This window comes from Hakea prostrata, chromosome 7, assembly GCF_041222555.1.
Source record: "Hakea prostrata isolate BN-2017 chromosome 7, UWA_Hpros_2, whole genome shotgun sequence".
In the NCBI taxonomy this organism is placed as follows: domain Eukaryota; kingdom Viridiplantae; phylum Streptophyta; class Magnoliopsida; order Proteales; family Proteaceae; genus Hakea; species Hakea prostrata.
The window spans coordinates 3,950,987-3,964,277 of NC_142606.1; the positions used below are offsets into that span (position 1 = coordinate 3,950,987).

At 37.7% G+C, this 13,291-nt stretch overlaps 1 protein-coding gene across 1 annotated transcript; it reads right to left on the reverse strand.

The window, feature by feature from the left end:
- Nucleotides 1–328: 328 nt before the first annotated feature.
- LOC149009083 (chaperone protein dnaJ A6, chloroplastic-like) lies at nt 329–13,267 on the reverse strand. The gene is made up of 8 exons (XM_089161600.1): nt 13,016–13,267; nt 10,743–10,865; nt 9,566–9,707; nt 7,796–7,853; nt 3,758–3,800; nt 2,505–2,553; nt 2,308–2,388; nt 329–1,633 (listed from the first exon to the last, which is right to left on the reverse strand). The coding sequence occupies exons 2-8, from the start codon at nt 10,850–10,852 to the stop codon at nt 770–772; spliced, it is 1,347 nt and encodes a 448-aa protein (XP_089017726.1). The 5' UTR covers nt 10,853–10,865; nt 13,016–13,267; the 3' UTR covers nt 329–769.
- Between the last annotated feature and the right edge of the window lie 24 nt (nt 13,268–13,291).

The window sequence follows — 13,291 nt, forward strand, 5'->3', positions numbered from 1 at the left end:
GCCGATAACGTGCATGGCCATCCTAGAACTCAACTGCCTCATACCAAAGCACTTTGGCAACCTTTACTTCTAAGTGATTTATTAAATTATTTACTCCCGGGTTCACATCCTCTTACCTTTAGCTAGAACAAAATTTAAAAGAGAAAAAACAAACCCTTATAAAATCCTTCAAATTCATGACATCTTCACTAAGAAAAGTCAATCATCACATTTAACAATCAAATTTTCAGAATCCATTTGGATATGGGATGAAAAGAGCCAGAGCTCACAGCACAGAGCACAGTGCTTCTGCTTCTAAATAAATGCTAAGGCTATTCTACATTTTCTACCCCTACGGCTCAAAGAAAAAGATGGTCCAAAACATTCATCAACTCTCACACGGAAAAGAGCTTCACAAATTAGGTGAGTGCATATATTCAACTAAACGGATAAACCAGGATTTTCAGGTTCATATGTTTTCCACAAATAATTTTCAGGTGAATGAAAAAGATTAACATTGCAGAACAAGAACACACAGAACCATTCCACCCCTAAATATACTTTCCTCAGGACCAATAAATAATTTCAAAATTTAAACCAGAAACAACCTATCACTACACTCACCACTGCTTTCCTTCCAACCTAATCCAGATGTCTTGGCATCGAATTTCCCTTTTCCAAAAACATGTACAAGTGTTGCCGACTAAAATAGTCCTCAAGACATAAAAGTTAAATGGATGGGTGGGGCAAGTGCAAGCAGATGAATCAATAGGCAATGACATTACTGCAACTATCTTCTACTGTTTGGAGTCTTGGCTTTGCTGAGGTCAGCAAGCTCCTCGATGAGTTTCCTTTCCTCACTGCTCAACCTTTTTGGGATCTCAACTTGAACTCGAACCAACTGATCACCTCTCATTTTACTCTTATTTAGCAATGGCACACCTTTCTTCGCCATCACCAGCGTTGTGCTTGGCTGGGTACCTGCGGGGATCTTCAGGTCGACAATTCCATCCACTGTTGGAACCTTGATAGTTGTCCCTAAAATAGCATCAATGTATGATACCTTGCAGGTGTACAGGATGTTGGTGTCTTCACGCTTGAGCACAGGGTCTGGGAGAACATCAATAATGACAAAAAGGTCCCCAGGGCCCCCTCCTCTCTTTCCAGCATCACCTTCTGATCGAACCCTCAATCGGCTGCCAGAGTCCACACCAGGAGGAACTTTCAGACTTATCCGCTTTGTCCTCCTGACTCTCCCATCCCCACCACATGTATTGCAAGGAGTGAATGTCTCACCAGTTCCTTCACAAGCTGAACATGTCATTACTTGCTGGAAAACCCCCAATGGAGTTCTTGCGGATGAAACAACTTGACCTTGCCCACCACATGTGCTACATTTAGTTGCATTGGTCCCTGGCTTTGCTCCTGTTCCACTGCAGGTACCACAGGACTCAAGCCGGGTTATCTCAATCTCTTTCTCCACTCCAAAAACTGCTTCCTTGAAATTCAAGACTAGATTATAAATCTGGTCATTGCCATCCACTGCCCTACTTCTGGAACCCCTGCCTCCCATGCCACCCATGCCACCCATACCACCCATACCACCCATGCCTTCAAACAATGACTCAAACAGATCAAATGGGTTGCTAAAATCCTGTATCAGAAGGTTGAAGTTAGTGGTCTGGAAAGACAGTATTTAATGAATTATCAATCAGCAATATCACCCTGATGCAAGAAGGCTATCCAATCAAAACAGGCATACATATCAGAAACAGAGCATCCAACAGCTAGGGTTTTGGTGCCCCCATTTTCTTTCAGTTCTCTCTCCTGGTTCTATATTAAGTGTTGGTACAATGTTTTTTGTACATATTACATAACATTATCGTCAAACAGATTCGATGGGGTGATATCTTGATTAAGTACGGTTCTGTTGTTGGTGTTCCTGTTGGCCTGCAGATTACAGTTTTTCTTTCTTTTTAATTGCAGCTTTTAGTTTGGGGCCAATTCATTTACTTGTTGGTGTCTAAAATTACCTGATCTGTGCATATAATGAAGGGTAAAATTATGTCTTCATTTTGTAGGATTCATGGGTTGTAATGGCATATCAACCAGGCTCTGGGATATAATTTTCTTTATGAAGTAACAGCAGTCAAGCTCTGGTTAGTTCATCTTTATGGTTAATATTATTGGTCTCTTATGCAATTAGAAAGCCCCAAGCTCTCCACTGTGTTATCCACCAACAAAACCCCCTGCCCCCTCTTTTTTTTTTCTTTTGTTCCCTTTCAAACCCTAAAATAAAGAATAGAGAAGGAGAAAAATGAAACTTACCCCCGTGCCCATGCCAGCACCTTTAAGCCCAGCCTCTCCATATTTATCATATAAGGATCGTTTCTCGTCATCTGACAAGACCTGCAGAAAATGTTACTAGTTGTAAGCAAATAACTCGATCCACAGGTGTCAGACCTGTCACATTTTGACCAAGAATCATATTCATGAACGAGATTTCAAAAACACTGCCATCATACCTCATAGGCATTACTTATCTCCTTAAATTTCGTCTCCGCTCCAGGTTCTCTGCAACAGAGCAAAATGACTGCCCATGAATTGTAGGATCAAAGGCAGTGAAGCAAGCATAGAACACTATGATACTCCTCAAGCACAAAATAGGAGTATCACCAGACATCAACTAATACCCTCATCTTTAGCTTTCAGTCTTACCAGTTACCCCCGTGCATCAAACTAATACCTCATCTTTTAGGTTCCTCAGCATTCAAAAGGTAAGATAATTCAGGGAGCTGACCACCATACATCAACCAATACCCTCATCTTTTAACTTCCTCAACTTTCAAAAGGTAAGATATTTCAGGGTGGTAACAGAACTCCTCTTCTACCTTCAGCTTAAAAAGGTGGAAAACAGGACAAGAAGGAGAAAACTCTTCCGATTGAGTTCTGTTCTTCCTGAGATTTTGCAACATTCATCAACTCTATTCCCTAAAGAAATGCACCCAAACAACTAATGACACACGACACAAAAAAACACAAACACAAATTTGTAGAGGTGACTTGGTTGTTTCCATCCCAAAAAAGAAAAAGAAAAAGAGAAAACAGAAACGAGCTTGACTGCAGTGCTTAATCTCCAACAGGCTATACTTAGGGTTGAAGATTCCAGGGTTTGAGTCACAGCAGTCATGCCACTCAAACCCTAGAATATTGGAGCTGCCTGGATTGTTAAATTGGAAGCTAACACACACAATCAATTTGGAAATACTGTGAATAAAGGAGTAGACTTTAGGTGGAAATGAGTTCATCACTTTCCTTTCTATTATTTAGTGTCATTAATGAATTAAAACACTCATTCACACCCTAAGGCTAGAGGACTTCAGTTTAGGATTGGATTGCTTTTTTTATATGTTTTGCTTCTGTTTCTTTTTCCAATAATGGTCAAATTTCATAGCACGATGTTAGAAGCACACAAAAAGGAAACCTTCGATGTGAATATATGGTTTGATCCAGAGGAAAACAGTTAGCTTGGGGACTTCAAGTTGCTGCTTCTATCCACATCGGCCACCCTCTTTTTCTGTGATTCCCTTTCCCTTTCCCCTTCCTTACCATCTTGCAGTATCTCTTCTCTAAGATTTTCCCTCTACCCATCACCAAAAGATCCTTCTATTTTTAATGTGCATCAATCATCCTATACCAGGCATTCATAGAGCAAACAACCATAGTCAAAACACCAAAGCCATGCAATAATATTAAGCGTGAAGGAGGGATGACCTACTTGTTAACATCAGGATGATAACTCCTTGCAAGCTTCCGATAAGCTGAATAGAAAGAGAGAAAGAGGGAAGTTTGTAAGCAAGACAATATAACAAAATAATAGGAACTTGTAACAGCTTAAGAGCTCAGTTGAAATTTATATCCAAAGGAACCGAGAGAAACACAAATAAATATCTGTGCCACTAAAGGCAAAAGATTAAAGTTACATAATCTGTGTTCATGCAGCTTCATCAGAGCATGGTTTTGAGTATCAGGATTGGGTGAGGCACACTATGATTGTTTTGGGATCCTTGGAACCACATCCACAAATAAGCTCCCCCCCCCCCCCCCAAAAAAAAAAAAAACCCACCGCAACTATATATATAATATATATAATTTCCTTTTCAAGTAGGAATTTGACTTGGAATGAGTTTTCTTTCTTTGCAAAATTAAATTTTTGGAAAGAAGGTAGATGATGAAGGCCCAAAGGAATCTTAAGCAAAACAGGTTGTTGTTCTTAATTCCTAGTTTGCTTCAGAATAACTAAATCAAATCAATGGTACAAAAAGAGTATTAAGAAAGTGTTTTTTTTAAGATGGAATTTTAGAAGCCTATAAAGGATGCAAGATTTCCAAATTCCAAAGGAATACAGTGACTTTGATCATGTCACTGTATTGAAAAAAACATATTCTTATTGATTTCTTTTTTGCACATTTGATTTTTAATGTATGGTGAATATTTTTGAGTCCTTTGTTTCATCAACACCACAATTTTTTTTTCATATACTAGCCATTAATTTTGGCCCATTCCACTATCAATCCATCATTCACTTCCTTCTCTCCCAGATAAAAAATTGATCACCACTTCTAATCTGTTTCTGCATTGTATAGCAACAAAGAACTGATCAGCTCTTTTTAGCTAGATCAGCTGCAAGATTGCAAATTTCTTCATCTATGGTGGACTGTTGATAGATGCTCAATGTTGTCCCATACATCGTATGTGATGATGGGGATCCTTCTGGTTGCTTTTCATAAATGTCAATCTGATGGCTTGGCTGTAGGTGGTAGGGATCTGCTTTGGTCCTTGCTGGATTACCTGGTTCTTTCCGGCTTGTATTTTATCATTGTTTCTCCTTTGATATATATGGATTTTACCCCAAAAAAATCGTTCAAAACCATCAAATCCCAACCCAGCTCAGCACACAGAAAAAAGTTCATTTAAGCAATAAGGTCCACACACTGAGAATGTATATCCACACCAAAATGCTGTCCATCTTTTTTAATCAATTGAAAAATTACAAACTCAAAAGTAATCAGAAATTCTACAAGTTTTTCTTTATTATTTAATATTCAGTATTTCAATGACACAGCAATGTTGGAGAAGGGTAGTCAAAATGCTAAGAACCAAGTGAAAGTAGCAAAAGATGGTGAACTGAGACAACTAAAATTTCCATTATATGCTAGAAACCTAATGATGTAGCTCTTAGGTTGAAAGGGATCAAGTGGAGGCCAATGAACCAGGATTTTAAATGAACTGGCCAATTCCAAGTAGGTTAAATTATGATGTGGTGTCCTTGAGGGTCAGATCAGGATCATGTTAGGGTTTGATCATTGATGGTATGGTTATTTCCAGTAGGTGATCAGGATCTAACAGTAAAGGTTTGGAGTTTCGCAAATAACATCTGAATGATGAATTTGGAGTTTTCAGCAAAATTAATGTTTTTCCAAAATTTGAAAAAGTGATGAAATTCTAAAATTTTAGCTGGTCAAATTGCACCCATTCTAATGGTATTGTTAGGAGGGCATGGGAAGTATGCAATTAAAATATGATGTGGTTTGGATGGCTGAGTTAAAAATAATTTGGGTTTTACAGAATAAGCACGTTAGGGATTGATTCGGAAATTTAGAATCTCTACTAATCAGATTTCTACCAGCTTTGGATTGGAAGTCAAGGAGCTGTAGTTGCTAATATATTCAGTTATGGAAAGGCTTTGACTTTTGATTACTAGATAAAGTAATTGAAATTTTACAAAAATATAAAATTGGGGTTTCTCATGGTGGAACCTGGCAGCAGCTAGGATCAAAAGAAGATGATAATAGGAGGCTTTATGTAGAACTTCAATGTAAAATGATAATGGCTTTGGACCATGGAGTAGTTTTCACAATCTAGAATTCTAAAAAACGAAAATAAGAAAGGGGAAGCCAAGGGTTTGGGACTTCAATGTAAACTGATAACGGATTTGGACTGTGGAGTAGCTTTACGATCTAGAATTCCTAAAAACGAAAAGAAGAAAAGGGAAGTCGGACTAGGGTTTAGAAGTAGAATCTGGGGGTGGGCGCTTCAATTACCTTGCCAGATGTGCAATTTAAGTTGGAATAAAGCAATTGAATGGTTGATGGGGATTGAAATTGAATCTGATTCTTGAATAGGGTGGTTGTTCTTCAAAATAATAAAGAGGAAGCTTGAATTAGAACCTCCCAGACACTTTCCACCACAAGGAATCAATTGACCCCGTATGAATCCCACCAGAGTTCATATCAAACACTAAACTGTGCTCTCAGAAAGGAGGAAGAAGGCATCAGTAGCTGCTGGAGCAATTTCATCAATAGAATTTGTGTTGTACAACAACAATAAGAAGAAAGGTTAACCCGATCCAAAAATTGATAATTAGCTTGAAAAACTGTCTAGGAAACTGAAATAGCCTTAAAAGAAAGTCTTAACCCTGCCCTACTAAACAATTAAAATTGACCATTAAAAATATCCCTTAGTCTAGCAGAAGAATACTCTAATGACTTAATTGAACCAAAGTTTAGAAAATTCTGTGCTCAACCCAACTACCCCTACTTTACGCTGTTAAAACTGACATACTACACAGGAAACTCATGGTCAAAAGCCCAACATGCTCAGAACCCCAAAACCCTAGGCTTATTCCTAATAAAACAAGCCTATTTGGGAAATGAATCTGCATCACCTAAAACCGCAGTATATGCTTTAGGAAAGTATTTATATCGTGACTCATTCTTTAAGTACAGAGAGTTCATTACCAAAAAATGTGAGGATTCGGCATTAACGAGGCTCATAATTGTAGAAGTGAGCTTTCTTCACAAGAGCAGGTTCATGTATGGGGACCTATTATGCATATGTGAATAGGAGCCAAAACCACCGGAGCCCTAAAATTTAGGATAAACGGATACAATGTAGAGTGGCTGTGGCATGTAGATGTTGAACAAGGCTGAGCTTTGTTAATCGTTTATACAGTTTAAAAGAATTTTAAACAGTTGCTGTTTTATACAAACGAATTATATAAAAGAAAATCAAGCCTAACATGATAATTGTAGGAGAACAAATATTTGAAGTCTAAAAAGAAATTAGCTGAATTACAAAGTATTATAGTCAAATACCCATACTATAACTCTTAATTATTGCCCATTTCTCATTCAGTGCGAAGTTGAGGCTATTTAAAACTAGGGCTTGACTTCACAGCATATGAAAGATGGTGGTGAACCAGACAACGTTCCAATATTGACCTGATCTCCACCTTTCTTCTTAAGACTTCGAGTTAGAGGCAACTCCAAGGGAATAAGGAGATGTAAGTGCCTTCCACAACTTCCCCTTCTCCCAACTGACCCACCCCAACTCCTTTTATTTTGGAAAGATTGATAACTCCTTTTTCCTCTTCTCTTGTGCAATTCTGTTAGCAAACTACAAGATGGTGTATTGTGACCATGTATTAAGGGACCTGACATTTACTCCATGGTTGAGCCATGTCTTGTCATGTCACATGGACCATCAGTAAAACAAAACAGCAGTATTCAATGGTGATTGTGTGCTACAGAACTCAATTGGGTGTGCATTATATGGAACATCCGCACCATTTTTCTTGCACTATTGAAATTTACTCAAGCAGTCAAGTCTTGAATGAAGGTAAAATTTGTGAGATAATTGACTAATCACAAATGAAATCTAGGAGAAATAAATTGTAATGCAGCAAGAAAGGAAATTTATATCAAAAACTTAAAGAACAATCTCCTACAGAAAGGAATCCTGAGTGGGTACTTACCACTTTTAATTTCTGATTTGCTTGCATTTCTTGACACCCCGAGGACAGAATAATAATCCTGTACATAGAAAAATATTAACAAATGTACAATGGTAGCTATATTCATACTTAACAAACTAATGGGAAGATTTTGACTTCCAAGAGAGCATGAAGCATCACAATATATGGTTTTTTTGTTGACCAACAGAAAGCATAAAACAGACCCCCCCTCCCAAAGAGGTAATCTATAATATACTAGAGAAGAGAACAGTTTCAGGGACATACACACAATTAAAGATAAGTAGAATGGTGCGGTGATTATCATAAAAACTGGCGGGGGTCAAGTTAGCGCATTCACCCCTTTAATTGGGTTACATCAAGGACCAGCCTCAAGCCCTTATTTGATTATATTTATCATGGATGGTTTAACCAAATACATTCTGAAGATGCACCTTCGTGAATACCTTTTACTGACAATGTTGTTTTGGTGGAAAAAAAAAAAGCAAGGATTTACACCAAGCTTGGGATATGGAGGTCGAACTTGGTGCTAAAAGGTTTTAAGATAAGAAGAAGCAAGTCAATGCTTATGGTATAATTTTGTTCAAACACTAGGAGAATTAATGAGTTGGTGAAATTTACGAGAGGATCCCATTAAGTAATTATTGTATATTGGCTCAATCATAAATAACTCAACTCCCACTCTTTAGAAGTTCATGTGCACGCATGCACATCGACCATCCTTAGGAATGGCCACCAAACACTCAATTTCCAACAATTGAATCCCCCATAAACTCATAGAATGTATTTAAAAAGTAGGTTATATGAGGAAATTTTGCTCCAAATTAAAATAGGGTGCATCTAGAGAGTTGAGTGAACAGTGTATTCCTTTAGGAAAAATTTTATATTGTCATAGACTCATAGCAGTAGCCATGATGCATGGAGTGGGATGATTAAGAAGCATCATCTAGATTGAACTAATGTAGCAGAGACAATGATGTTAAGATGGATGAGTGACAAAACTAGGAAGGATAAAGTAACAAACTAGTTGTTTGATGGAATAAAGTGGGGTGGGAAAAAGGGAAGGGGAAAAGTAAGCTTTTCCACTAAATACCAAAATTTGGGTTTGTTTGTTTAGATGGGGCGGGATAATGAGGAGACAATCCTCCATGATTTAAGGGAATTGTCTACTTATGTGGCAAAGCACTTTTCCCACCCCATCTCTTTTAAAAGTCCTACACTTTTAATGGGACTTGGTGGGAAATGGAGGAGACTAAAAAAGAAATATTACTTTACTTATCATGAGACCCACATTTTCAACTTTTCCATAAAATCATTTCCTTTCCTTTCCTATTCCACTACCCCACTAATAGTGGGTCACACCCGTCTATCTATCCCACCAGTTTTTCTCTTGCAAACAGACAATCTGCAATGGTAATTTATAGCTGCTTTGGGAGTGGTCCAATATATGATAAGCTATGAGAAAGCATTTGAGGATGCATGACCGCATTCAGTGGAGGCCTTTAAATGCTCTAATACAAAGTGATCTGATTTTTACTGGAGGAACTAAAAGCCAGAGGCATGCTAGAATGACCCAACAAGGATGATCTTGAATGGAGCTCAATGAAGGCAATGATCCATGTAGGCAATACCATTCAGTTGAGATAAGACCACGCAGTTGTTCATGAGATTCAACAGCCAATAAATATTTCAAATGAAGGAAACAACAAAGCAAATGGTAGCTCATACAGCCACAAATGCCATTCAAGAACATAAGATGAAAAGGATACTCACACTGTCAGCCCTAACAATAAGCCTTGCACCTCTATGCTGACGAACGGTTTGAGTCGGTCTTATACCAAACACTGCATGCAAGGAGTTTTGTGCCAATAAGCTCGAATTTTTCGATGCCAAATATTTTATCTTGCTAGAAATTCTGCACAAGGATGATCATATAACAGTTAACTACTCTTACTTAAAAAAGAAACAAGTTTTAATTGCCATGATCATAAATAAACAGATAATTTATTTACAAACTTATAAAAAGGGCGTACCCAGTGCCGAAGCTCCCAACACGGTGGGGTCTGGGGAAGGGACTTTCTAGGCAGCCTTACCCCTGCTTTTTGCAGAGAGGATGATTCGAACCCACGACCTCCAGCACACAATGGAGAGACTCCACCATTGCGCCAGGCCCGCCCTTCTTATTTACAAACTTATAAATTAGTATTAAATACCTCCAATCAGGTTTTCCAAACCAATGAAACAAAATCAATATTAAAGTTCACAAATGAAAGAATAGATGGTCATATCCGGTTGACAATTCTTTCTCTGAATCTTTTTTCCCACATCCATTGTCCTCAAAGTTTCCAAGACCCTATAGTTTCAAGTGTGAAAACACTTACCACTAGTTTTGTTGGCAAAACCAGTCTGGCAAAACTTAGTGCCCGTGGAGATATCTTAAAATGAAAAGAATTAAATAAGTGATTAATAGAGAATCCAATCTCTCTCTCTCAACTATCTTGAAGCATACCCAAAGTTGGTTAGAACAAGAATAGCTCTGAATTCAAATGGGACAACCACAGATATGGTCAAATTTTTCAAAAACAGTTCAAGAAAATTAAATAAATAAAAAAATAGATGGTACGGGTTTTAAACGTTTAGATTTGGAAAGGAACTGAAGCAAAAATATGACATTAATTGTGGGACATCTTAATAATTAATTTTAATATTTGATGTATAACCAAAAATATGACATTAATTGTGGGACATTTTAATAATTAATTTTAACATTTGATGTATAAATTATAAATCCATAAGGTCTAATTTGTCTGCATCGGCTATGGCATAAAGTGTGGGAACAACTGATGTCTGCCTTTTATCCTCAACATGGGTAACAAGCAGCCACAACAACCTGACCTAGGATCAAAATATACATTCCCTACTAATAAAATAGTTATATAGAAATACTCACCCATGTCGGGATGACATCATCAAATTGTTCGTGACAGCGGGCCTTAACATAGTTTTTTGTTGAACTCCCCATTGTGCAACCCACGTGCTACCACAAGGTATAATTGCCATCGAAGATTATTATCTGCAAGGGAGGGTTTCATCAAGCTAACATAAATAAACAAGAAATCAAGAAACTAAAAAATTAAAATAAGGGAGTTGAACAAAGATTAAACTCCAGCAGGACCAACTATTCATAGTATATGAATTTCTGGAATAAATTCAAATTGGATCTTACAAATTGGATTTTAACTTAATTCATTTTAAGAACCAAAATAAAAGCTAGAGATTTGATAATAACACAAGCACAAACCTAACGAATGAGAGGCCTGTATAATCCAACACTAAAACTCCATTGTCTAGCTAGTCCTCTCAGAAATTTAAAGATCTAGGCCTCAACCTAAGGCAATGGAATAAACTGAAGAGGTAAATCTTTCTCAAGCAAAACAATGCCCCAAGAATGGCCATTCAGGTGAACAACTAATGACAAAAGCAGTATCTTTTCCTTCTTAGATGGATCAAGTCACAAATCTTACATGTTGTATCAGCTTAGCAGTTAACCAAAGAGATTGAGGTTCAAATCAGTTTGTCATTTATGAAATCATGGTGATGGAAGCAATACGAAGCAATGGAATTACCATACTAACATAAGAGTTCCACTATCAGTTATCAGTAACCCTATTAGTGATGGCGTCACGAAATGGATCACAAGTAGGGGATCTGTTCCTATCGCGATTACATAGTCTACCTGCTATTTGTTTACTAGTTTCCTACAATAGATTAGATTCTCTTATTGCCTTATTAGATTAGCTTTCTGTTTTAACTCCTTGGCTGACAAAGTATTAATTTTCTTTTCTAATGTGGCCTTTAATTGATCTTATTATAAGTAAGACGGGGAAAATGGTGCACGCCTATGTTTGATCTTCTATGGCGAGCTTCACAGAGAGAATAGTAGAACAAACAGGAAGAAGAAGGGGAAGGGAATCCACAGACTCACAATCACACACACTCATGATGGACGTTCACTACTACATTCTGATCGTTCAACTCCTAAATGAGTTCCTTCTACAGTTACAAAGAAATAAATAGGCTATAAGCCTTGCGTAAAATAGAAATAACTTCAAATGGGAAACTAAGCATAACATTCCATATCTTAAGAATAGGAATATACATAAGAAAATCCTACGTAATATACTGAAAATAAGTAAAATATTGCATCACAAGCTCTTGCCAGAACAGGAAACTGTTCTAGGACCCACCCTTTGTCAGGGTTTCCAGAGTGGATCATGCCGGTCTAGCCAGGCTAACACTATTGCATCAAGAAGACAGCACTCTTGCATTAACGGGAGCTGGCTGCTGTTCTCTTTGCAGTCTCATTCTTCTCTTCCATTCTTTCTCCTTTTCTCTTTTTTCCTCCCACTATATACGAATATGGAATACTGATGTTGGGTTTGTTTCATGGTATTAAAGCAGTAACCAATACTAGTTTCTCTCTGTCATTGCTGTTGTGAGAGTCATTTTCAGATAAGAAAAAACTGGGGTTCATATACTGATGATGATTTATGTGAAAATTGTATCTGTTAGGCTAAAGATTGAATGAAGTTTAGTCTTACACCTGGCCATTTTGCTGGTTGTGTATAACTTTTGATTTCCGGAAGAAAAAAAAAATCTGGTTTTAATTCACTAGTTCTACTGAGCCTAGAAAATAACTATACGGGCTTTACAAACCCCCCCCCCCCAAACACCAAAATAAATAAATAAAGAGAGAAAATTATTATAGGAGTAAGATTACTCTAAAGATCGTACATTTTCTGATTGCTTGTAAAAAAAAATGTTAAAAGTACAGAAACAACCACTCATCCCGCCTCCCCCTCCCCGAACAAACGAATGCATACAGACAGAACCCATTTGTTAATGCCTCTCTTAGTTATAAGTTTGCAAATTACAAGTTTTTCCTCGTCTCACATGGCAACCCTTGCTCTCCTCGTCTCGTATGATTAGAAATCTCCGTTCTTCTACGGAAAAATCCTTTATTTAGGGCATCGTGGATAGGTTGAGAATAAAACATACATTAAAAAAAAGAGCATCATAGGCCTGAAGTGTAACGTCAGCAATTCAGCTAAATAAAATGCATGAAGATTGCGAATTTGCAATACGAAAACAAGCAATATGATTCGGAACATCGAGAAGTTGGAGTTGAATTAAAAATGAAAGCAATACGCATTTAAACTGAACCTGGTTGCAGCTTTTCTTCTTCTGCCGTGGATCCTGCCACTTGCGTCGACGCCTCTCGGCTATAAACTATCAACTGTGCTCGGGCGCTTTCGACAGAACAGAAGAGGAGCTACGGTGTGGACCTTGAGATGAGGCTCAAGCTCAACAAGGGGTTTAACTTTCCATGGAGAAATGGAAAAGAATCGTTGGTTTTAATGCTCCACAGACCAGTCCACGCCACGCTTTCAGACGGACTCTCCAGAATCTTACCCCCAAAAAAAGGGAATCCAGAACTAA

Bases quoted from the DNA above. Each gene is read 5' to 3' on its own strand.
- LOC149009083 (XM_089161600.1), bottom strand. From the start codon at position 10,852: ATGGCAATTATACCTTGTGGTAGCACGTGGGTTGCACAATGGGGAGTT. The intron at 2,554-3,757 runs GTAGGTCATCCC...GCTCTGTTGCAG, and splicing joins TATCATCCTGATGTTAACAA to AGAACCTGGAGCGGAGACGA. The intron at 2,389-2,504 runs GTATGATGGCAG...CATTTTCTGCAG, and splicing joins AGATAAGTAATGCCTATGAG to GTCTTGTCAGATGACGAGAA.